The sequence below is a fragment of the Lipophrys pholis genome (genome assembly GCF_963383615.2).
Source record: "Lipophrys pholis genome assembly, chromosome: 1".
NCBI classification, from domain to species: Eukaryota; Metazoa; Chordata; class Actinopteri; order Blenniiformes; family Blenniidae; genus Lipophrys; species Lipophrys pholis.
In genome coordinates, this window is record NC_137635.1 from 37,919,789 (window position 1) to 37,943,720 (window position 23,932).

Below are 23,932 nucleotides of genomic sequence, written 5' to 3' on the forward strand. Positions count from 1 at the left end.
TCTCCTAGTCACAGCCGAAACATAGCAGGATAAACGCCTGAGTCTACGAAGCACTATCAGTTTCAGGCCTCATACTGACATGGCTCAGAGGGCCAAGGTCTGCGTCATGGTGAGAGCCATCAAGGACAGCCTCACTCCTATCTTGAGCAGGTGTACCAAACACATAGTTATGCCACCACAACATCCTTGTCTTAATTTAGCTCTTTTTCCTCCCAGCGTCAAAAAGCACATTGGGAGCCGCTTTTCGAACCCTCTCAGGATCGACATGAGGACGTTGTAAATACTAAAGGCCGTGATCCTGACATGCTTGCTCTTGGAAACCTGATAAAGATTCATTTCCTGTGTTGTGAGGTCGTTAGATCACCTGTTTTGACATATAATGAAGAATGTGCCTTCATTCATAATGCTCCAGTATGGAAAATGACATCTGTCATTAAGTATTCACTCATCTAATTCAAGAGTGAGAATCATTGACACCAAAACATGACTATAACCTCATGACTCTGAGGGAAACCCTGGCACGAACCCATCTGGCTTCCGAGATGTCAGTGACTACAAACATGAAATGAAATGCTGCGTCTCACCGTGTGAGTATCCAGATGCTCTGTCGTAACTCTCTGGGAGGCCATTAGTCCTTCCTCCGTCCACCCGGGTGGCTCTCTGTGGATCGCCAACAAATTATGTGATAAAGATCATATTGATCTGGCACACTGCTTATGTTTGTTAAAAAAAGATCTCCAAAAAGATTACCTAAATAGATTTTCAGAAGTACTTTTTCTTTTTTTCTTATGATAAGATGAATTAGAGGCTGATGCTCATGTCTGTCTAGTTGATTAATAAAAAAAAAAGTTAAATATTTAGAGCTGCCGGAAGTCGCTTCTCATTTATTGATGCAACTTGTACAACTACATCATCTGTTGGGGTCATGGGGCTAAGGGCTAAGTAAACCTTCACACTGATGGACAATTCTGTGTTTTCAATTTACCTGAGAAGCATTTTTAATAGAAGCAAAGTAAACAAGAAGAGGCCAAGAGGCACAGTGAGAATGTACAAATTCAACACAGAAATAAAAATGTAAACCTATGTCCTTCTCCAGGAAGGCACACATATAAACCACTGCAGCTAATATTGTAGAATATTCTTTTGCTCTGGATCACACAAACATAACAACAATATCGTCTACTTCCTTCTGGGCCTTTCTCAATGTAGTTTACATATTATGCCTGTGAATGCATTGGTTTGATCTGTGGATTCTAGTTTTCTTTCCACAGTCCAAAGACATGCATTTGAGGCCAACTGATGACTCTGAATTGCTGTTGGGTTTTTAATTTTTTTTTTGGGGGGGGGGGGGGGGGGGGGGGGGGGGGGGGTGAGTGGGATTGTCTGTCTTTCCATTTCTGTTTATCGGAGAAGCTAAATACATATCTATCTATAAATATAAAAGTCAAACCTGTAATCCCATCTCTTTCTTTAATAATGTTTGATAATGTTGATCATGTCTTGTTGGCTTTCATGGTGCTATATTGTTTTTATCTTTACTTGTTCTGTTTTATTTTGCAGTTTTATTTATAATTTGAATGTTTTTATATCATTTGCTGTATGTGAAAAGGAGCTTAAATAATATTTTCGCTTTCTATTCTATTTATTATATTAAATTCTGTGTGGACGCTTTTCCCTCTGGGATTAATAAAGTGTTTTGTATTCTATTCTAAACATTACCCTGATTCTGCACACTGAACTCCGGTGATCAAATATTGGGCAAAATTTTTACAGCTTCTTGTTTCTTCTTATATCCCTGATACTTCCTTGAAGCAAATCAATCCTCATGAAAGCGCCTTTACACACCTGAACAGCTTTGTCCTTCGGGATGGTGCTGTGGCTGCCCCAAGCCTGCAGAGGACGCTGTTTCCCTGGTTTACTGGCAGCATTGCTGCTGTTCAAGTCCTTCTGCAGGGTGACCTTTGACTCAAACAGAGCACACAGAGCTCGGGTGCCTGCACTCTCTCTTTGAGGAAGGAAGTCCATGGAGACACTCCTGGTCAGTTTAGAGTCTCCTCCTGATCCATATTCCCTGTGGCTCTGCTTTCTCCCCCGGCTGTCCGCTCTAGTTTCTGTCACCTAAAGACAGGAGTGGCTCTTTATGTGATTTTCCTCTATCATTGTCTCAGTTGATAAGAAAGATGGATACGATGATACTACCTCAGGTTTTGGCTCCTCTTTCTCATAACTTCTCAGGTCGAAACAGCTTTGGTAACTGTAGGATCAAATTCATTGAAAACTTTATTAGCAACCTTGGACTCAACTATTATGAAAAACGTTGTTATTTTTGAATTATTGACTTTTAAGTGCAGTCTAACAGAGTCAAATGAAATTCGCTTAACCAACGTTGCTGGTGAGTCTGAGTTATGTTCTCTCTATGAGTGTACGTGTTGTGTTGAACGTACTGTTGCACCAGCTCCGAGACAGACTTTCTTTCCCAGTGGGACAGAGTTGTCATCACCCAGGACCTTTCCTGGACCCCAGAAAGACTCTTCAGGGACTGGGTTCTCCTTAATCCAAATGCCTCCATAGCAGTCTTCTTCCCAAAAGCTACAGAAACAAAAACTGCGCTTGCTTTATGGCTCTAAAATCACATGCTGATTTATACTCGCATGCAACACAGAAAGCTGAGAAAAATGTGCATTCACATTCAGAGCATTAAACACCAAATCCATAAATGTTTTTTTGCAATTCTAAATATTCACAAGTGTACCAGGGTGTGTTAGTTATTGCTTAACAGCCTGCAACAAAAACTGGCAGTCATATGACTCTGGTAATGTTTATGAATCCCTGCACTCAGAAAGCAAGATCTTTGTTTCTCTTCAAGGGGATCGTTGAACAATCAGTAAACAATTACGTTGTTATTATACATCACTTTACAGAAATAGAAAAAAACAATACATTCTAATGTATCGGGAAAAAATACATATAAAGTGATTATTGTATTTAAGACTTACTAATAAACTTTACATACAACTACCCAATGTAATTGTTATTTAAAAAAAAAAAAAGAGCCAAATAATCTAATCTTGTTCTTTGTGCAAAATCAAATTGATAGACATCCATACCTGAGAGGAAGAAGAAGTCACAGTTGAAGCTCCGTCTCTCTGCCTGACTTGTGATTTAGGAGCATCTCTCACAAGACACAGCAATTTCCACGGGTCAAAGTCCTTTTACACCTTGTGATTCAAAGCTTCCGGAATACAACTCACTACACTATAAAGTCGGATAATTCCAAGATCAATTATACCTGCAAAGTCTCAAAGCAAAGAGGAATAGAGCAAAATATACAGTCAGAAATAATCAGCAATAATCAAACAATAGTGACAGTGCTGACAGTGTAACACATTCAAACACACCAGCCATGGAGACCTGCGTGTACAATGGCAGCTGGCTCTGTCAAATGCCCATGTGGAAATTCCCCACATAGCAGCTCTGTTACTGTATCCCATACCAGAACATGCAGCGGCATTTTATTTGCACTTCACTTGTGTGCTGCTGTCACTTTATTCCAGCCACAAGAGTCACATTTATTCATCTCACATGCCATCCTTCCTCCATGTGCTAAAACAGATGATAATTTGTTAAATTGCTACTGCTGTCCTGCTGTTACTGCACTTAACCAGCACACTGCAAAGGCTGACAGTGCACCTGTACCGATGTAGAGCTACATTCCGTTAACAGTCTCTTAAGTGAAGTTACAAGTCTACTAAACTAAATGCATGAACATCTCTCCATCGTCTATCATGCTTTGTCCAATTGAGGGTCATGGGGGCTGGTTACACTCTTGTCAATCAGATCACAAACACACTCATAGTTACACTTCCATACAATTTCCCGTGAAACTCAAATGCATGACCGTTAGAGCAAACTGCCCAGAGAGAACATGCAAACTCCACACGCCTTTAGAAACTCTAAGTCAGTATTTTTGGCATGTACATTTATTATACTAGTATTGTCAGTATTGTGCAGTCATAATAGAACTGAGCTAAAAGCTTGTACTCATCTTGTTCTCAGTCACGTTTGCAGGTTAATCATTTGACAAATGAAACATTTTGTACTTTTAATTCAGAAAATTTGCTAAACGTGTCTTGTTCGTGACCTCCAATGGAGAAAGAAATACATTCACGTGAACTAAAAAGCCTGAAAAAAAAGAAACTTGTGAAACCTACTGTCGACCTGACACCAGAAGATGGTGCCAAAGCAACATGCATCACGCTGCTTAACGTTGGTCTAACGTTGGGTTGCTGATCGAGCAATGTTGTCATATATTATAGTCTGCATGACACTTACATGTAGTTCAACACCAGCATGAGAAAATAAATGGCTGTCAGCATAATGCACCTTCAAAGTATAGCCGTGCATATTAATGCTTTGAAAAAAAAAACCTGAACAAGTAGCAGTGTGGTGAAAAATCAATGAGAGGATCCCATCCTGTGTCTAACAGCTGTGTTGTCAGCCGTTAATGCTTGTGTTTGCCAGCTGCAATGAGGGAAGAGAGAGGCAATCAGTGAGAGCTTGAGCTTGTAGAGAGATTGAGCTTGTAGGCGAGGGAGAGGGAACGAGGGGGGGGGTCACAGTCTCACCCACACAGCTCCACAGAACAGTCAGTACTGGCCTGAACAGCTGAGAACAGAGCGAGTCTCCTTCCCTGTGCTGCTGCATGCTCCTGGGAAAGCCTCACATGGAGCCACATGTGACAGGCAGCACCGACAGCAGAGCTGCAGCTGAGAGAACACAGGAGCCCCTGCTGCAGGCCCAGCGGCTCGACTCACCCTACAGTAGCACGTCACTCTCTCGTGCACAAATTTTATAGTCTGTAAATTAGGAACGCACGATAAATCTGCCTTATCAGAAACGTGAGGCGGTCTGTCTCTGCTCAGCGGTGCATTTCACGACGGTGGGAAGCAGCAAGTTTTGTAGGTTTGTAAGAAAGGTCACCACAACTCTGTCGATGACAAGAGAGTCATTGTTGAAGAGGGGATGTCAAAGCCAATCACACAGCTGCTTTGCTTTTAAAACGTGAGCTGCTCACACGCAGCATCAGATAAAGATCATTTCAGTTGAACACCAGTTGTGAAACCTCCTGTCTTTCTGAGATGCAACGTGTGCTCCTTTTGCAAACAAACAGTAAGTTACATCTGCTGCGAAACTGTCAACATGAATGATAAATAATACATCCAGGCTCATCTCAGTACATGCATAAGCTTTCCAGTGCAGCTTTTCTGAGCTCCCATGTTGAAACGTTGAAGTCCCACTTATTAGTTTAACTCACAAGTTTGGAGCTGTTGCACATTTGGCAGAAGGCCAACCGCTGCCATCATAGAGGTGAAGGAAGCTCTCTGCTGTCACTCCCTGAGCTGATAACACTGCACAATATGACCCATCACTTAAGGTCTCACCATGGTGAAATTTTACCTCATAGTCTTTATCTGATGGCAGATTTTCACTCTAGTTCACACAGTTCAATACAAAAATCCGGAAGACCTTATTTCAGACTTTGTTTTATGATTGTACGACAAGACACTATAGTACAAACGATTGTAACAATTTAGATGATCTAGTTTAAAATATATTTCTGCCTGTGAATTGTGGAATATTTTGTCCGTCACCCGGTCCTTCTGGATCATTACAGCGCAAGAAGATTTTGGTTTCTCTGATTGAGGATAATATCGATGAATGGGGAGAATTGTTTTTATTACTTTTCAACACTTAAAAAAAACTCTTGTAGCTTTTGAACAGATCTTTATCAAACAAGAGTCCTTTTTAAATATCCTTTATTATTTACTACATGCATTTATTTGAAGGGATTATTCCTTAACATGACACAATCTCTTTTACTGCAAATACGCACACATAGTGTTCACATGTCCTGTAATTAATCAGCTCCTCGTTAATTTTCCAAAATGTCTTACTTGAAGTGTCAATAAGTGCTACCAAAGATGCATATAAAAACATTAAATTGTGTTAAATGGGTTTTTCCTCCAATATTATTGTGCATGCTTATTAGTGTGATGCTTTTACTGTAGCTCAAGGGTCAAGACACACACACACACACACACACACACACACACACACACACACACACACACACACACACACACCTAGTAAGCCTGCAAGAGGATTCAATCCTGCCCACGTGATAAAATAAAGTAACTGTTAAATTCCTAAATCATATCAGCATTAATGCAATATCCTTATATAGTCGTATGTTAATATCAGAGACCAGTTATTATGCATATAATCGGACATCCCTTGATAATGGATCTGTAATTTCTGCCTCCAAATGTTCATAGCCTTTCGAAAAAACCCAGCTCTGATGTAACGACTCTAAACACAACAACTAAAGCTGGAATGATGAGTAAAGTCGCCACGGACATGGAGAAAAAATGGACAACAGTCATCAGTGTAAAGATGCTGCCAGTGTTGACAATGATGACAGTAACACTGATGATGATGATGATGATGATGATGATGATGATGATGATGATGATGATGATGATGATGATGATGATGATGATGATGATGATGATGATGATGATGATGATGATGATGATGATGATGATGATGATGACGATGATTCACTGCTTTACACTAAAATAGAAATGGCTGGTCTATATTTGTTCTTGCAGCCATGGTGACGTCAGTGGAAATATGACATCAAAGGATGTGTAAAAAAGAACCAAATAATGTGAGTCACAGTATTCAGGACGAGACGTGAAGAGAGGCTATCTATCTATCTATCCATCTATCCATCTATCCATCTATCCATCCATCCATCCATCCATCCATCCATCCATCCATCCATCCATCCATCCATCGTCACCACCTGACACTCCCTCTTAAATCCAGAGAGATGAATGTGATCTGTAAAAGGGGTAAATCCCAGAGATCGTGTCCACAGGGACGGAAGAAGGAACTGGGGCAGTTTCACATGCCTGAAGCTCTGTCAAACTTTGTCAGTATATGGCTGAATGTGGGCCATCGCTGGTACAGCTTGACTCAAAAAAAAAGAAAATGGGGCCACAAGAGCCAGTGGCAGCAACCTGAGAGGCTGCCAGAATGTGGGTTAACTATAGGTTACATAACATGGATTGTAGACTAAAAGCTTGGTAATGGTTTGCTCTCACTGTTCACTGACTATCAATAGGATCGCCTTTTAGGCACAAAATATAAGTGCATGACATTGTTAAAGAAATAATACATTCTCACTGAGGTGCAATATGTAATTTCAGTCTTATTTACATGACATGTGAAAACAAATCTGGGCAAAAAAAAAAAATGGATTAGAGTCTCTATCAGTTTACAGATGGATGCCCACCTTCAGAATAAATTTGTGACAAAATGAGCAGTATGTTTTCTGTAGAAGCAAAGTCGTAACTGATTGTCATGTGAAATATTACTCTTGCTCCATGACTCAGAGCTTTGTCATTTATCTTTGCACTCAAGTAGCCTCAGAAGGATCAACCTCAAAAGACACGACAGCCCTGTGCGTGGTCACAGCATGCACTAAGGAACAGGAAACTAAGGAACAGGAAACTCCAACAGTATTGCACAAATGTATTTTTGTCCAAGTAGTGTGATTGTTCTATAAATAACACAGAAGCATCGTGTAGCACTTTGATCATGCGTTAAAGAGTCACACCATCATTTCAAACAATAGATCAATACTGAACACACTCAAACAAAACCTATCTTACAAATTATAAATACAAATTCTTTCCAATATCAGTGCAGCTTGGAGTTCAATGTTTGCATAAAAACAAAACAAATCCTTGTTAATCATGATCTGTTTCTCCACTCGGATCTTGATCATTTTCCTCCATGCACTGACTCCCTGGTGTTTACTCCCCATGCAGGTTCGCGGAAGAGAAACTCTGCTCCCAGCCAAAGTGGGTCATACTCTCATAACACACTTCCACATGAGTGCTGAGGTCGAGACAACCGGTCCCTCCTCTGGCCAGAGTATTTGGACCAACAGATATTTAGGTATTAGTGTGTTATTTAGCTCTCCGGGCATGTTCACTGGTGTGAATCAACACGGGGGTGGTCAGAGCAGGGCCTCAGAAGCATTTTCTGCTTGTCCGTCTTTCCATGCGTCTGTCTGACCAGCTGTTAATCTGATGCTCTTTTTGCCTTTTTCCGGAGAAATGAGATTTGTTCTGTATCCAGTCAAAGATGCAGAGTGACTCATGTTCAATATACACAATTGCTTTAGTTTTCTTATTCACTACTTTGTTGCTGAAAATAAAAAGTACATTTGGGTACTTCAGAATAGCAAGTGATCTGTCTGTGGCAGTAAACAAGGAAGTGAATTCCTTTGCTGTTGCGGGAAGTTTGCTGGAGTTCACAAGTGTCAGTGCACAGTCACCACAACTGAGAAACACCGATATTACGAGGAGTCACATTCCAGTGAAAGAACATGAATACCAAAGAGTGACACCGTTAATCAGTGTCTCACCCCAATTATATAATAAGTTAGAAGGCAAATTGAAGACATGACAGGCAAAGCCAGCATGAAAAAAAACATGAACAATTAAGAGCTTTATGTAATTATATTTTATTTGATGTAATCCTGTGTTGTTCTTGTTTTTTTTTAATACTTCTTGACTTGATTAGGCCTTGATTCATAAAAACATAAAAAGCAGTAAAGCTATTAACATGTGCCCCGTGGGACTATGCATGTGCCTTTTACAATGTTGTCTGATTTGAAGAGTAAATCCCAAGCTGGAGGTTTAAAGGTTATTTATTTACCAGCAGATCACCAGTGGTAACAAACCAGCTCAGTGTGACAGACAGGACTGTGTGTGTAACGTCACCGGCTGCGTCAGGACAGACAGACAGACAGAGAGCACTCACATCCCACAAGAGGAATATAGCCGCTGCTCCTCTGGGCTTCTGCAGGCCATAACACAGTCATAACACAGACAAAAGACTAAGCCTTTCTGGGTGTTTTATTCTAGCGCCTTGATAATACATTTAACGATAACATTAATTCCAATTAGGAGGCTTACCTGCAATTATATCAATGCAATAAATCATAATGCAAGAGCTAATAACACTATGCATAATTACAAAAGTATGACATTGTTAACATTACATATATAAAGGCGACACTTGTTATGTCATTTCTGTCCGGAGTTTGCATGTTTCCCTCACGGGTTCTCCTAATGGGTGTTCCATTTTTAATTTTTTTTTATTTTTTTTGCTCTCGAATAACAAAAGTATATTTATCTTAATAGTACAGCTGCTGCGTTCAAACCAAAGATCGTGGGGGGGAGGGGGTGGGTGTTGGGGGGCAACATTCATAAAGTGCTTTGTACTGTGGGAACTGGACTTTAAAACATACAATGTGGTACATTTGACACAAAACGACAAAATAAGATGTGTACTACCCATTTCTAAGCCTGCTCGTTTGAGAACGGAGTTGAGGGCAGATTCGATGGACCCCATTGCCCTGCTCGAGTGGAATAATCATTAAATAAATTAGAACGAATGACGAACTTTGAAATGCTCAAACGCTTAACCGCTTTCAGACGCTTAACTGCTTTCAGGCTACGCTGACGCTTGTGCGCCTGCGCATTGTCTCCGTTCACCGTCCGAAGGGTGAACTATCTTGATGTGAGGTTTTGTGTCTTTGTTGAGCTCACAGCCAGTCTTCCTGTGTTCACACTGGTACTACTGTGTGGCGTCACAGAAACGCACAATTCTCAGCTGGCTGCTCCGAGGACAAGATCTGGAACTTCACTCAGTGTCCTCCTGTCCGTCATGATGCCTTCTACTTCTTGGTGAGTACTTCTCGAATGAAGTCACTTATTTAGTATTTAATTTGACCTCAATATGTTGTCATTGTGTGTTTATTACGTTAGTGGAACTTAATTTTAAACTGAGCACTGACAGTTTGTTTTTATTATGTTGTTATGTTTTAAATGCACGTGTCCGTGTGAAGGGATGTTTTTATATCTTATTAGAGGAGGAACATTTGTAAGTGTGTGTGTGTGTGTGGCAGCTGAAGTTTGCCTCTCTGCTGTAGTAGTGGGGTAACAGTGTTGTCATTGTGAGGGACAGCGTGTGTGTCTGAGGTGAAGGGGTCAGCTGTCTAATGACTGTTTAGAAGAAACAGGAAACGACTCCCGCACTCTTCCATCGAAAACAAGAAAATAAAAAAAATAAAAAAGCACCTTTGTGTGACATCCTTGTAACATTCCTGCAGGGATCTACACCGTGAACACAATAGTCAGGTTATTGTGCGTCATGGTGGTCAGTTTATTCCAACATTGCCACTATGAACCCCTCCCACCTTGTAACGTTTCTCTCGCCAGTGTTTTAGTACAGTTACCCCCTACCACCCTCCCTTTCACGTGAACGCGCACGTGCACCATAAGCTGCTGCTGCTTTGAACCTTTAAATTATTGATGTGCTCTCAGTGGATACCTACTAGAAGTACAGTCAAGTCTATATACCCTGTCACATTGTAAATGTAATAAATGTGATATAACTGGGACGAGGCAACTAGACAAACAGTGCACTGTAGTATTAATTAGACAACATGTCTCCATATATTTTTAGGAGTCATTAAATGGCCCTGCAAAGGGTTTTTTGAGCAGAGGCACAGTGTTGCAGATGCCTCCACTGTGTAAACAGTGCAATGGCACAAGAGCTGTCACTGATATTTGCTGATGGCTCCAGGAAGTTGCTTCACTGGTTTAAGGTATTTGCTTACAGCAGACAATCAGAAGCCCCTTACAGCTTGTGGACCCTGATTGACTGTGCAGCAGTGCAAGCCTCGCTCAGAATCCAGCCTCTCCTCACTTTACATTTACAAGTTTCAGATCATTCAGATTCAAATGTTTTCAGTGACTCATGTTAAGGAGGTGTTCACTGCCTTTATGTCTGCGGTTATTGAGGGAAGTTCAGTCTTAAAATTCAGGTCAGGTGTCATGCGACCGTTACATATTATGCATCAGAATGACTTTAACAACATTCTCAGGTTAAAAGGCTGTGATTGCTGATAAACTGCAGTTCAGAAGTATAAATCCATGCACACTGGAGCTGTTTCCCATTGTAACTACTCCATTGAAATAAATGTGAACAATCTACAGCTGCAACATTCACACCCCACTCCTTTTCAATAGTTTCACAAACCATCACCAATTCCCTAATAATACTCATGTTAGGGTTTATTTTCCATGTTCAGATCTAAAAATAGCAGCCACTTGAACCACTGCACAGCCCCGGCATTCCAGCTCTGGTCGACCGTTTCCACATATTCTTCTCCAAAAACTCGAGGAATCACAGGAATGTTAATTACTCTGTAGGGGAAAGAGGAAGAACAGTTTTTCTTTTTTCTTTTTTACTCTAAATTGTTCAGCTGGTTGTAAATGAGAGTAGGACATCACTGCATGTTTGAACACTTCTGAAACATCAATTTGTTGGACAATCATGATCGAAAATGTAATTAGCCTAAACAAACTAAAGAAACCGGCTCGACGAGTCGCTTTGTGAGCTTTTAACATGAAAGATCTCTGAGTCCTCTCAAAAGGTGCTGTGTGCCTCTCTCAAACAAACATGAAAACACAGCGTTGTTGTTTTGTTTCTGAATTGTTACTGTCTGGTTTTACATTATCTGTTGGTTGGAAGTGCAAAAAGTGGAGCTGCTGTTTGGATCAACTCTCACAATGCAATGCGTGGCTTTTCCGTCTTAGATTATTGGTCTCAGCATTTATTGGCACAGTGTAATATTTTTTTTAAACTTCCGATTAGGCTCCACATGCAGTATAGATTGATCTTAAATATACAGCAGCAAAATAAAAAATGGAGCATAATGATATTTCGCAAGCAATAAGCTGCTTTTTACTGCAGCATTACCTGCATCTATTTCTCAGTTATGAATTGTGTTATGTTATGTTCCTCCCAGTGGACAAATTAAGAACAACAGATACTTTATGAACTACTGCAGTTTGTGTTTGCAATTGGTTTGGACCCATATTTTCCACACCGCTAATCCAAGCCAATGTCTTTCTCTTTTTGCATTCTTGCAGAATGTATATTAACCACAACAGCCAAACAATGCGAGGCGCCGTGAAGAGAAAGTTTGCAGAAGTAGATGCATATCCCTGCTACCCCTCCTCGTCTCCATCGTCTCTCTCCTCCCCTGCCTCCTCGGAGTGGGAGTCGGACGGGGAGAACATCTCATCTGACAACCAAGACTTCAGACCTTACAGTCCAAATTCACCCACCACTTTGCCAAGTAAGTCTCTAAACCTGCAGCCACTCCTTCTTTGCTTCCCCCCCCCCCACACACACCACCAACCTTCAAATAATGCAAACCTCTTCCTTATCTGCCCACTTTTCCTTTCACATCAGTGTTTTATAGAAGCGTCTCTTATCACCCTGCTGCAGCATTTATGACTGACTGATAGGAAAACCTAACCTTAGGGCTGACCGAGATAAAACACAAGCGGATGAGCCCCCTCTGAATTGTCCGTCCAGTTTGTTGATGATCATTTGCCTGTCCAATAGGAAGTTGTGGAAACAATTTGAATAGCAGGTTCACTTTAAACAAGTCATGTCAAATGGCTTGATTCAGATCACTTGCTGCACTTGTAGTGATGGAATATTCAGCACAGTGCTGGAGTATGAATAAATGTGCAAAAAGCTTCTTTTGTTGTTACAAAATCCAAAACAATCCTGGCGCGCAAAACTGAACACATACAGGAGAAGGAAACATAGTGTGAGAAAACAAAACAGCCTGCTGATGGTTCAGAGTGGAACATAAGGTGAAGCACAGGTCCCCAAAGGTTCACATCCGTTGTCTCTCGAATGAGGCATCAACAGTCGGTGAGAAGAGAGTGAGTGGAAGAGAAATCCTCACAGCTCTATGAATACAAGCAAATGAGTAGGGAGCAAAAGAGATTGATAGATTTCTGAGAAAGTGAGAGACAGCTGTTTTAGATGCAAACAATCAGAGGGTTGGCATTATGTTTTCCTTAAAGTTCAGAGTAATCTCGTTGGTCGGACACAGACTGTATACTATCAGTTCCCCCATTAATGAATTCATCGTGGACATGTTTGGATACACAGCAACTGATCCAAGCTCCATCAGCTGGTCTCAGTTCTTTGTTGGTTTTTACATCTTCAGTTATGCGTGAAGGTCAAACATTTTGTTCAAGCCAAACCTTTACAATGATTCTGATGTATATTCGATACTTCCCTTCTAGAAAGAGTCTATTGACTTCAGACGACATCAGTCGCTGTTGTGCGTCCCCGTCCCTCCCTGTTCTCATCTGTCCTTTGCCGCTACAGGCCTCTTTCTTGGTATTTCCTTTCCACATGTGCTCAACTGTTGACACAAACTACTGTCGTGAGGACCCTGCAGTGTGTCCTCTAGCGGCCACCCACAGACCTACAGAGCCTGTGTCACGTTTCAGAGCTGGTGTTTACAAAGCATTTCTTAGAAGCTCGCTTAAATCTGAACTGGGACGGAAAACACTCCTCCAGTGCCTGAACATAACACTCTATAGCTGGAAGTATTCGTGTGGATTTCAAGCCTGACTTTCAGTCAATGAGGGTTGCATCTCTCACAGTCGAGTCAAACCTGTTTGCCTATATAACAAACAATGGAGTTTGTACTGTTCAAGACAAGACAAATGTGTCAGATTACAAAATGAAAATGATGGATTTTAAAAATGTGTTTTGAAAGTATTTAGAGATATGAGCAGGCCTTCATAAGAAGTGCGGATGATTGGAGCAGTTTTAAACATGGGCGAGTCTGGCAAAACATCGATCAATGAAACAGTGACTCTTTCCAAGTCCTGAACGGGGAAGAATGTTTTATGTTAAGAACAAATTTGCAAGGTAACGCTTACTAGTGTATTTTTAAAGATATCTTTCGTTTGAGAGTTTTGATTTTGATTTTTATGACATTTCAAAGACAGTACAAGTAAAAATCAATACATGCCATTAATATATTATACAATATTATGTAAAAGGTTAAACAGACCGAAGTAACAACATATATCACAATTTATTTATTTAATGTAAAAAATTCTCTTTTAAATTGGACAAAATTCTCACTGATGTCTTTCAAAAGGATTCACGTTCTGGTGTTCTCGTCCTATTAACGGCATGGTGTCAGTGTATTGAAGAAACAGTTCTTATCACCTGGGAAATGACGCATGTTCTAATCATTGCTAACTTATAACAGTCAGTTTTAAAGAAACAAAGGTACACAAAACAATATGGACATGACCAGATATGGTCAAATGTCCAGTAAAAGGTTAACAACTCATTTAATCAGATGTTGAATTGAAAGATGTGCTGACTACAAATCACCACCATTTACTGATATGTTACTGAACAGGAAGAGTAGAAAACTGCACTATAAGAGGAAGACCTGTTACCTACTGTATGTGACTAACTTATACTTGAAAAGTACTCTAATAGTTTTAAATGACGGCCCCTATTTTTCCAAAAAAAAATACTTAACCTAATGAATCCAGGACAATGTGATTGATTGCATTATAAAGATATCTATAGCTCGAAGGGATCAGGAAGTAAGTTTGACAATGATTTTAGCAGCTTCGATTAAATTAAACACCTTAAATAAGCACATGTATCACCTGCTTTTGCTGCTTGTCCTTTCTGAATGGCTGATTATTTGTCAGGAGCCAACAGACTCGGGTTCACAACAGGCTTTGTCAGATTCTCACACATTCACAGTGTATTGTCATGATCAGACACTCATTGTAAACGTTTACTTAACAGCTCTCGATGTAATGTGTTGTAGGTCGGTCCATCCTAAAGAGGCGTGCTCTCACAGGTGCTCGGTGCAGCGTGCGCTTCAATCAAGTGACGGTGTTCAGTTTCCCACGCTGTCAGGGCTTCACCAGTGTGCCCGGCCGTGGGGGCGCCACCCTGGGCATGGTGCAAAAGCACAGCACCCTCCAGAGGTACACCGTGACAGAGCATGCACTGGAACGGCAGCACAGGCGGAGGGAGAGACGGAGGGAAAGACTCAGAGAAGAGAGGCTGGCGGCCTTCAAGAAGAAAGTGAGTCAGCCGATGTCCTTTGCTTTCCACTGCTCGTGTGCACAACGATCCCTGACTGTATCTGCTGTGTTCATTCTAGATGGTCACCAGTGGAGCCACTGACCAGCGAGAGGCGGCCATGCTCACTGAGGACCAGGTCCCAGAGGAATACGCTGATATCCATGTGAGTGACACCGAGGTGGACAATCGAGGTTTCCTTCAGCCGTTCTCCTCCAAACAGCGACAGGCGCTCCTGCAGGCTGCAGGGGTGAAGCACGTTGACCGAGAAGAGAAGAGAGAGCTTCACGCCCTGCGACTCTCCAGAGAGGCCTGTGGATGTGAGTGTCAGGGCTTCTGTGAACCAGAGACCTGCGCATGCAGTCTCGCAGGCATCAAGTGCCAGGTACAACCAGCACTTCATCCACACACACACACACACACACACACGTAATCACTTCAGCACAGTGTGCCACATAAATTGAATTTGGTTGTCACTTTACTGCACTGAGCCATCTCGACTTGTCATTTCATATTGATGAGACGTGTTCAGATGATTTGTTTCTGTGGCTACAATGTTTCTTCTTCTTCTTCTTCTTCTTCTTCTTCTTCTTCTTCTTCTTCTTCTTCTTCTTCTTCTTCTTCTTCTTCTTCTTCTTCTTCTTCTTCTTCTTCTTCTTCTTCTTCTTCTTCTTCTTCTTCTTCTTCTTCTTCTTCTTCTTCTTCTTCTTCTTCTTCTTCTTCTTCTTCTTCTTCTTCTTCTTCTTCTTCTTCTTCTTCTTCTTCTTCTTCTTCTTCTTCTTCTTCTTCTTCTTCTTCTTCTTCTTCTTCTTCTTCTTCTTCTTCTTCTTCTTCTTCTTCTTCTTCTTCTTCTTCTTCTTCTTCTTCTTCTTCTTCTTCTTCTTCTTCTTCTTCTTCTTCTTCTTCTTCTTCTTCTTCTTCTTCTTCTTCTTCTTCTTCTTCTTCTTATTATTATTATTATTAAAAAGTCAAGTTTCCATGAAAAATTTGAGAAAAGATTAAATGCAATAATTTTAAAAAAGTACTGTTATTTGCATTCACACAGGTCGACCGCTCCAGCTTCCCATGTGGATGCTCTAAGGACGGCTGCGGAAACACTCAGGGACGCATCAAGTTTGACTCCAGGCGTGTGCAGACTCATTACATTCACACTCTCATGAGACTTGAACTGGAGACCAGACTGCAGGATGAAACCCGAATCCCGGAGAGCCAGTCAGAACTTCCAAGTGAGCTTCAGGAGTACAACGATCCTCCGGAGCAGAACGCCCCAGAACACTGCTGTCCATTTGGGTTTGCTTTAGAGGAAGATGGCCTTCCTCTCACCATGCCTGCTATGCCTTCCTTCCATTTCATCCCAGAGTGTCTGGTGGAGGAGGAGAGCAGCTGCAGCAGCGACATGACTGAGTTCTCCTCCTCCTTAGACTCTGATACAGGAAAGTACATCAGTGAGCTTCTTCGTGAAGTTGATGCAGGCCTGACACGTGCTCGCACTATCTGTGACTGCAAAAACAATACCTACTCTTCATGCAGCCACCTGAGACACGCAGGTGAACCAGTGGTGCAGCTCAGCAGCAGCAGCTCAGACATTATGGGACCACGGACAGTCAACTTGTTCACTGACAGCGCAGGCAGGACCTCAGTGGCTGATTACCTTGAAGAGAATGCAAATCAAGCGAGAGACTTCTTGGAAGATAACTCTCTGCAGGACTTTCCCAGCACTCCCTCACCCACTGTGGACTATTCCTTTGGCACATACATGGACCCGAGTCTGTCGTCTGGTTCTGACCTGGAATTCTTTGACAGCGATTACCCCTCTGGGCCACTGCACACTTCTTTCAAAGGACACAGACACACAGACACTTTTCAACACCTCCAGCTGTTCAGCGCTTTCAGCCATTCTTCCTACGAGTCGAGCACACAACTCCTGGAGTCTCTCATTGGTCTGACTGAACCAACCACAGAGCAGATTTATTCAGTCACCAGCAAAGAGCTTTTATAGACCATTTCCGACATTTCCGTGATGCAATGAGAGACTGTGAAGGAATGAGACGTGAACAGCACTGGTTTCATGTGTTTGTGTAAAGTTATGTTAATGTACAAAGAATAAAAAATGTCATATTTTCACCAAGCGGGACACTTTTTCTATTGCCTAAGAAATGATTTGCCTTTGCTTCAATGAAATCACACTTGAGTAATTAATATATGTTTTTGGTATTTTCATAAACTTTTAAGATGATCACTGATGTTCTATTTAATTGTATTTCGCCATGTTCACCTTATTTCTTTCAGAAACATGAAAGATATGTTACCCATTCAATAAAGGGAGGTGCAGTTAAGCCAATTCAACATTGCATGTTGTCCCAATAAAAACAGCTGTATTCTGCAGGAAGATGGTCAAGGAGAAAAATAATCAATTTTCCACGTGATCTGATTGGTGAGGTTGTGAAGGACGAGGTGCACCATGGATTATCCATCATGTGTTTAACAGTTTGTTCATAATATTTCTGTATGAGAGTAATAAAATGAAAGATTTTTTATTTATTTCATCTCTGAATGGACTTCTGTTGTATCTGTTATTGGTTTGTGATGAAACAGAAAGAGGACATTAAGGATTATGGAATAACTCAATCAAGTGTAAAGTATTCTGATGCTTTAAAATAAATGGAAAGAAAACCTGGAACTGGTTCACAGAATTAGAACTGATTATTGTGCAATATTAATGATCCCAGCTGCCTATGGGGTACAGCGGGTTACACACTGGAGAGGTCACCAGTCCATCACAGGATAAACGCAGAGATTCCAATAACCATGCACACTCACATTCACCCATACAAACAATTTTTAAGTTTGAGTTACTAATGTAAGATGTTTTGGAACCCTCCAAACAGCGAGGACTGTTCCAAGGAAGACTGAAACTCAAATATTCTATATTACAGGAGTGATATATATATATAATAACACTGATGGCTCAACTATAAATAAATCTTCTGAACAGCAACAAGCAACAAAAAACTAAATAATGAAAGCATTAATAACCTTCATGAAAATAAAAATAAAAGGATCAATTAGCATCCAGCAGAGAAATTTAACAAAGGAATTAATAAAGACACACAACGTGTCATCTAAGAATCAATGGGACACTATTTGGACAGCAGATGATTAAATCATTTAGCCTTAAAAGGGCCAAAGATTAAAGTAATTGAAATGATTTGTCCATAGAAACGTGATGTTTGTAAGTAAGACCAAGTTGTAACTGAATGTCTTTTGGGTTCCTCCTTGGGTGGGAATGAATGTCTGATGATAAGTGGAAAATGTTATGAAACGTGTCTGGAGCAATCATTCTTAAAAACCTTTTATGTATGAGGAGTATTAGATTCCACAAAATACTTGTAGTTTTCATAAGGTCCTGAGTCTATTTCATTATCACTTTTCCCTTCAATGTAACAAGAGTGCAATATAATAGCAGACAATGCTCACTGCTCGCTGCCGTTTCGCCACTATCACAGCTTATTTACTTTATCTCAGACAACAATGTAGAAGTGTTATATAAACTTATATTACAATGAACATGAACCGGCAGTCAACGCGCATGCGCAGTGCGCCGGTGCGTGTTCGACTGTATCGGCACTCTGTTGTTCAGGGCTGCTGACTGACGGCCTTTCAGTTTGCGTCTTTATTTTTATTACTATTTTATGAAGGAGGCGTGAACAGATATGGGTTTATCTCAGAGCTTAGAGGTGTCCGAAGGAGGGACGTACGGATACCATGTCCACGTGGTAAGACCTTTGACGTGAAGCCGGCGGGCGCGTGTTGAGTAGTTTGATGCTAACTGATGCTAAGAGATAAACAGCAGAGTGGTGAGGTGGCACAACTGAGCTCACTTTAATACATCTTCACAAATAATACTCAATCTGACGTTCATCCACCCAGTTTTAACAGCAATGATATTATTCCAAACATGTTAATATTAATAAATGATTTCAGGCTTTCACTTCAACTTTTTCACCTGAGAAATATAATAGATATTTTAAAGTATTTAATTTGTAATTATGTTATTTAGTTTTTTTCAGTTTTTAGTGCTGTTAAACACCTTGTGGCTCATGTCTGGGAACGGTGTTTATATAAATAAAATTCTATTCTATTCTAAAGTGGTGCTGAAGTGTGTGTGTGTGTGTGTGTGTGTGTGTGTGTGTGTGTGTGTGTGTGTGTGTGTGTGTGTGTGTGTGTGTGTGCGTGTGTGTGTGTGTGTGTCTGTGTGTGTGTGTGTGTGTGTGTGTGTGTGTGTGTGTGTGTTGTGACATTTAAGATGATGTAAACAGGAAGTACTGTTAAGTTGTTAGGTGTCATGGAGATTTTCTAATATAATCATCATCCCATATCCAGGAATAAGCCAGTTATGGAATAGGAAACTTCCAACCTCAATAAAAATGATACTCACGGGGTCCCACTTTAAAAAAAATATAAAAAAAAGCTGACTTAGACACATAGCAGGTTTTGTTTTCTTCCTAAATGATGTTATGAAAACAATTATTTCTATGGAATAGGAAAGTTTGACAAACCATGTTAAGCGCTTTATGTTGATTTTTGCAGGTGCAGCCTAACTCACCTGCAGAAAAGGCTGGACTACAGCCTTTCTTTGACTTCATTCTTTCTCTGGACTGCAAACGACTAGTAAGTTGGTTGTCATGGAAGAAGAAGCTACACAATGAATTATTTGCAAGAGTGTAATAAATAGGAAAAGGTCAAACTAAAATTTATAACTGCTGTAAACATTTCCTTTTTTTTTTTTAAACTCCTTTCCCTTCTATCTGCCAGAATGAGGAGAATTACATGCTGAAAGAGCTCCTGAAAGTCAACATAGAGAAAGCCGTGAAGATGGAGGTGTACAGCATTAAAACCACGAGCGTTCGAGAGCTGGAGGTGGTGCCCAGTGACATGTGGGGAGGGCAGGGTCTGCTCGGTGCCAGTGTTCGCTTCTGCAGCTACCAGGGGGCCAATGAAAGCATCATGCATGTCCTGGTAAGCATGAACTGTATAAATCCAATGTCATGAATTTAATTTTGGTTACACTTAATCAGGAGTTCTTTTAAAGTGCAATCTTTCCTTTCCTCTGCAATGAAAGTGCTTAATTGATGTCCAGTCTGAGTGGATCCTTCCACAGCCTAAACTCTCAGCATGAATTGCTGCCAGCTGAATGACCATAAAGAGTGTGTGTTTTTTTGTTTGGCTCTATAGTATATGTACTTCTGTTTGTATTCTCAACAGTACAATAATGAATCTATCTATCCATTTGTAGGATGTGGAGGCCAGTTCACCGGCAGCAATCGCAGGACTTCAGCCACACACCGACTACATCGTCGGAGCAGATCAACTGTTGCAGGATGTGAGATTCATTTTAAAATCATGCCAGAGAAGTATCTCGAGTGTATGACACAAACAAAATGCGCATAGGAAAAACATTTGAATGACAGACGGCTGTTAATTCAGAGGTTGTGTTTTTCAGTCAGAGGAGTTCTTCTCACTGATTGAGGCTCGTGAAGGGAAGCCGCTGAAGCTGCTGGTGTACAGCACACAATCTGACGTCTGCAGGGAGGTGGTGGTCACACCCAATGCATCATGGGGAGGAGAGGGCAGGTATGGGACACAATTAATATGAGCTCAGGATGATATAACAGAATGCCAAAGTAGTGCTGATCTCTTAATATTACTTTAGGGTGTTCATGTCTGTTTTGAAAATTAGAAGTGGTCATTATTTCTAATCAGTGGTTCATTTTACTGGAGTTAATAAAATTAAAAAAAATTTAAATAAATGTTTGCACTTACTATTAGTTTCTTCCGGGGGTTTCAAACATATGGTCTGTGGGCACAAACTGGCCTGCAAGCGTGTCCCCTTTGGCCCGCAGGATGACCGTCCCCGCAAAGTGTGAAAATTACAAGATAAAAATATCAAATTTTGTATAATAGTAGAAATTCCCTAACATTTTCATGAATGGTCACTAACAGAAAAACCTACAGAGGGTGACTCACTGGAGTGGATCACACTCCAGTTAGTACATCAAAGCCAGCAGGAAGCTTCACCCATCCTCATGCTAAATACTGTAATAGTACCACTCAAGAAAAGCTTTTTAAAGCTTTCAGTAGTGAGCCAGACATGATTGCCGGGAGCCAATTAAAATGGTTCATGAGCTGCCATTAGCCTGCAGGACACATCTTTTTTTATTTTTTATTAATTGTCTATACAATTTAGTTCAGTCCAAATGACTATCATCAGTATTTTAAAATGTTGGTTCTTAGTTTGGGTTGCGGCATCGGGTACGGCTACCTGCACAGAATCCCTGCATCTCCTGATGTACCGCAAGAGGAGCCAGACCCCCCAGCCGTCTCAGCTTCCTCGGACCCCCCGGCCCTCTCAGCTTCCTCGGACCCCCCGGCCCTCTCAGCTTCCTCGGACCCCCCGGCCCTCTCAGCTTCCTCGGACCCCCCGGCCCTCTTAGCTTCCTCAGACCCCCCGGCCCTCTCAGCTTCCTCGGACCCCCCAGCCCTCTCAGCTTCCTCGGACCCCCCGGCCCTCTTAGCTTCCTCAGACCCCCCGGCCCCCCCAGCTCCCGAAGAGGAATCCTCTCCGGAAGTGCCTCCACATGGTTACACAGAGGTAGGTATTATCAGGAGTGTTCCTATCAAAACTGTTTAGCACTAATTAATCCTTGTTCCAATGACAGGTAAGTACTTGTGTCATCAAAGTGTCGTCTGACCTGATTGTTTGCAGGCTGCTTTGGTGGCACCTCCAGTCCAAAGTGAAGATGAGTTAGACTCCGGTCAGATCACGCCGCAGGAAGCTCCTTTGCCTCCACCCATTCAGAGAGTCATGGATCCCGGTCAGTCGTCATACTGAATACATGTAGCGCCTCTCGAGCATCTCGCAGCCTGAACTTTGGGACGTTTTATGTTTTTCCAGGTTTTCCTGATTCCGAAGAAGCGGTGATAAACGACGACCTCGAAGATTTGGTGGATGGGCTGGATCTGTCCATGTCCTCCATCGACATGTCCAACACTTCTCTGTCTTTGTAACCAAAAAAGTCAAAATGTCAGTTACATTTCTGCTTTTAGGTGCAAACTTAGATGAGATGGTTTAGTTTGTGGTTCACTCAAATCATGAATACTTGAATACCTCCAAAGAACCGTATACATCTATGACCGCAAAGCACAGTGGCACTTTCACACATTCTCTATTCTTTACTTGTTTCATTGTATTTGTGGTACTTTCTGGAGGTTTGGGGCAAATGTTACTTAGCAACTTGCTAAAAACTTTGAAAGAGAAGACAATGCAGTAACCCTCCTTTTCTAATGTCAGATACATTGAAAATTATGGTTGTGGTACATTTTTTAACTGAATGGGGAGTATGGCTCTAATATTAAAAATATGTACGTAACAAGGAAGAGGGTGATAAATTGACAAAAAGAAATTTTTTAAAAACTTGTTTTTCGTGGTTCAACAACTTCAAAAAAGTTCAAATGTCTACTTTTTTTTCTTAAACTTTACAAAAAAACATTGGCTGGTATTTGGAAGAGGAAAAGTATAACGAGTAAAGTTATATAGTTTTTTATATATTGGCAATAAGTTGGAGAATCATACTGTGAAAAATTTAGAAATTTAATTTTTTTTTTTTGGTTTTAAAAACAGGGATAACTGTTGTGCGTTAACCTCGAATAAAAACAAGAATTTATGCAAATGAATGAAACAGTGAGGTGAAACGGGTGGTGGACTAACAAGTCTCAGTTCTACCGACTCCTTTTCCAACATTTCCATTGTTTAGTTTTTCTTTAACTATAACATTTGTTTTAAACTTTTATTTAAAGTCATTCATTTGTGACACATTATCAATGTTTTCAAGCTGTGTTGTGTTCATTCAGTATTATTATCTATGTAAATTCTGTGATCTATGCAACACTAGACAGGTGCAGCCTGCATGTTGGCAGGCAGCGTGTTCCTTAGCTGCATGTGGTTTCATCATGTTTTTTAAAAGGGGAATTTTTAAACCTTTTTCATTGTCAAAATGGGTGCTAGTGTGTCAAATAAGGAAAAGTATTTTTGCTGCAATTTTATCAATGAATTGTATATTTTATTAGGAATGAGTGCAGTCGTTTGACGAACGAGTGAATCTTTGCCGGTTAAACAATATCACTTAAGTAAAAGAAGTGTCCTTTGTTTTTCTTACTTCACATTATGAAAACTTACAGCTCAAGACAACCATTTATAGTCCCCATAAATCTGTCATTGTTAAACCATTCCAATTTATTTCTTTGAATGCCTAAAATATACATATTTCACAAATTATTACAACAAGGGATATTGCAGTGTTATGGCCTAATTATGGTATCCATCCCGCTTTTGGCCAATTAGAGCTCACTCAATACATCCCTCCCCGCTATGGCGTCTCTCACTCACACACACACACACACTCGCGCACACACACTCGTGGCAAAAGTAACTCAAGAAGATTTACAAGGAAAGGACCCGTCGTTCAGCCTGGTGACATACCAGGAGAAAAACAGGTATCAGAAGCGTTTATTTCACTTTGGTGAATTTCCCACAGTGGTTGAATTCATATGTTCTCTCGTAGGAGAGTCCCCTTCAAGTTATATTTATGTTCCATTGAACTATTAAATCTAAATGAAATATACATTAGGAACAGCCCTCACTGTCATCAAAGTCACTGCTCATGAGCCAAACACAGAGCATGTAAGCATGAGTTACTGTTAAAGATATAAGTCTTGTACATAGTTTCCCAATTCGCTAAAATGACTTGGACGACGACTAACATTTTTATAAGTCAACTGCAATTTC

At 40.8% G+C, this 23,932-nt stretch overlaps 2 protein-coding genes across 2 annotated transcripts; both read left to right on the top strand.

Annotated features, from left to right (window-relative positions):
- Window positions 1–9,633: 9,633 nt before the first annotated feature.
- Window positions 9,634–17,772, top strand: LOC308112286 (cysteine/serine-rich nuclear protein 1-like). Its single transcript, XM_080467698.1, has 5 exons — window positions 9,634–9,827; window positions 12,081–12,289; window positions 14,828–15,090; window positions 15,170–15,472; window positions 16,133–17,772. Exons 2-5 carry the CDS (start codon window positions 12,082–12,084, stop codon window positions 17,084–17,086), a joined length of 1,728 nt encoding a protein of 575 aa, XP_080323824.1. The 5' UTR covers window positions 9,634–9,827; window position 12,081; the 3' UTR covers window positions 17,087–17,772.
- A 908-nt stretch (window positions 17,773–18,680) lies between these two features.
- On the top strand, window positions 18,681–23,276 carry LOC308115159 (Golgi reassembly-stacking protein 1-like). Its single transcript, XM_080472537.1, has 8 exons — window positions 18,681–18,863; window positions 19,678–19,758; window positions 19,903–20,106; window positions 20,384–20,470; window positions 20,591–20,721; window positions 21,382–21,739; window positions 21,854–21,962; window positions 22,043–23,276. Exons 1-8 carry the CDS (start codon window positions 18,801–18,803, stop codon window positions 22,153–22,155), a joined length of 1,146 nt encoding a protein of 381 aa, XP_080328663.1. The 5' UTR covers window positions 18,681–18,800; the 3' UTR covers window positions 22,156–23,276.
- The last annotated feature ends 656 nt before the right edge of the window (window positions 23,277–23,932 follow it).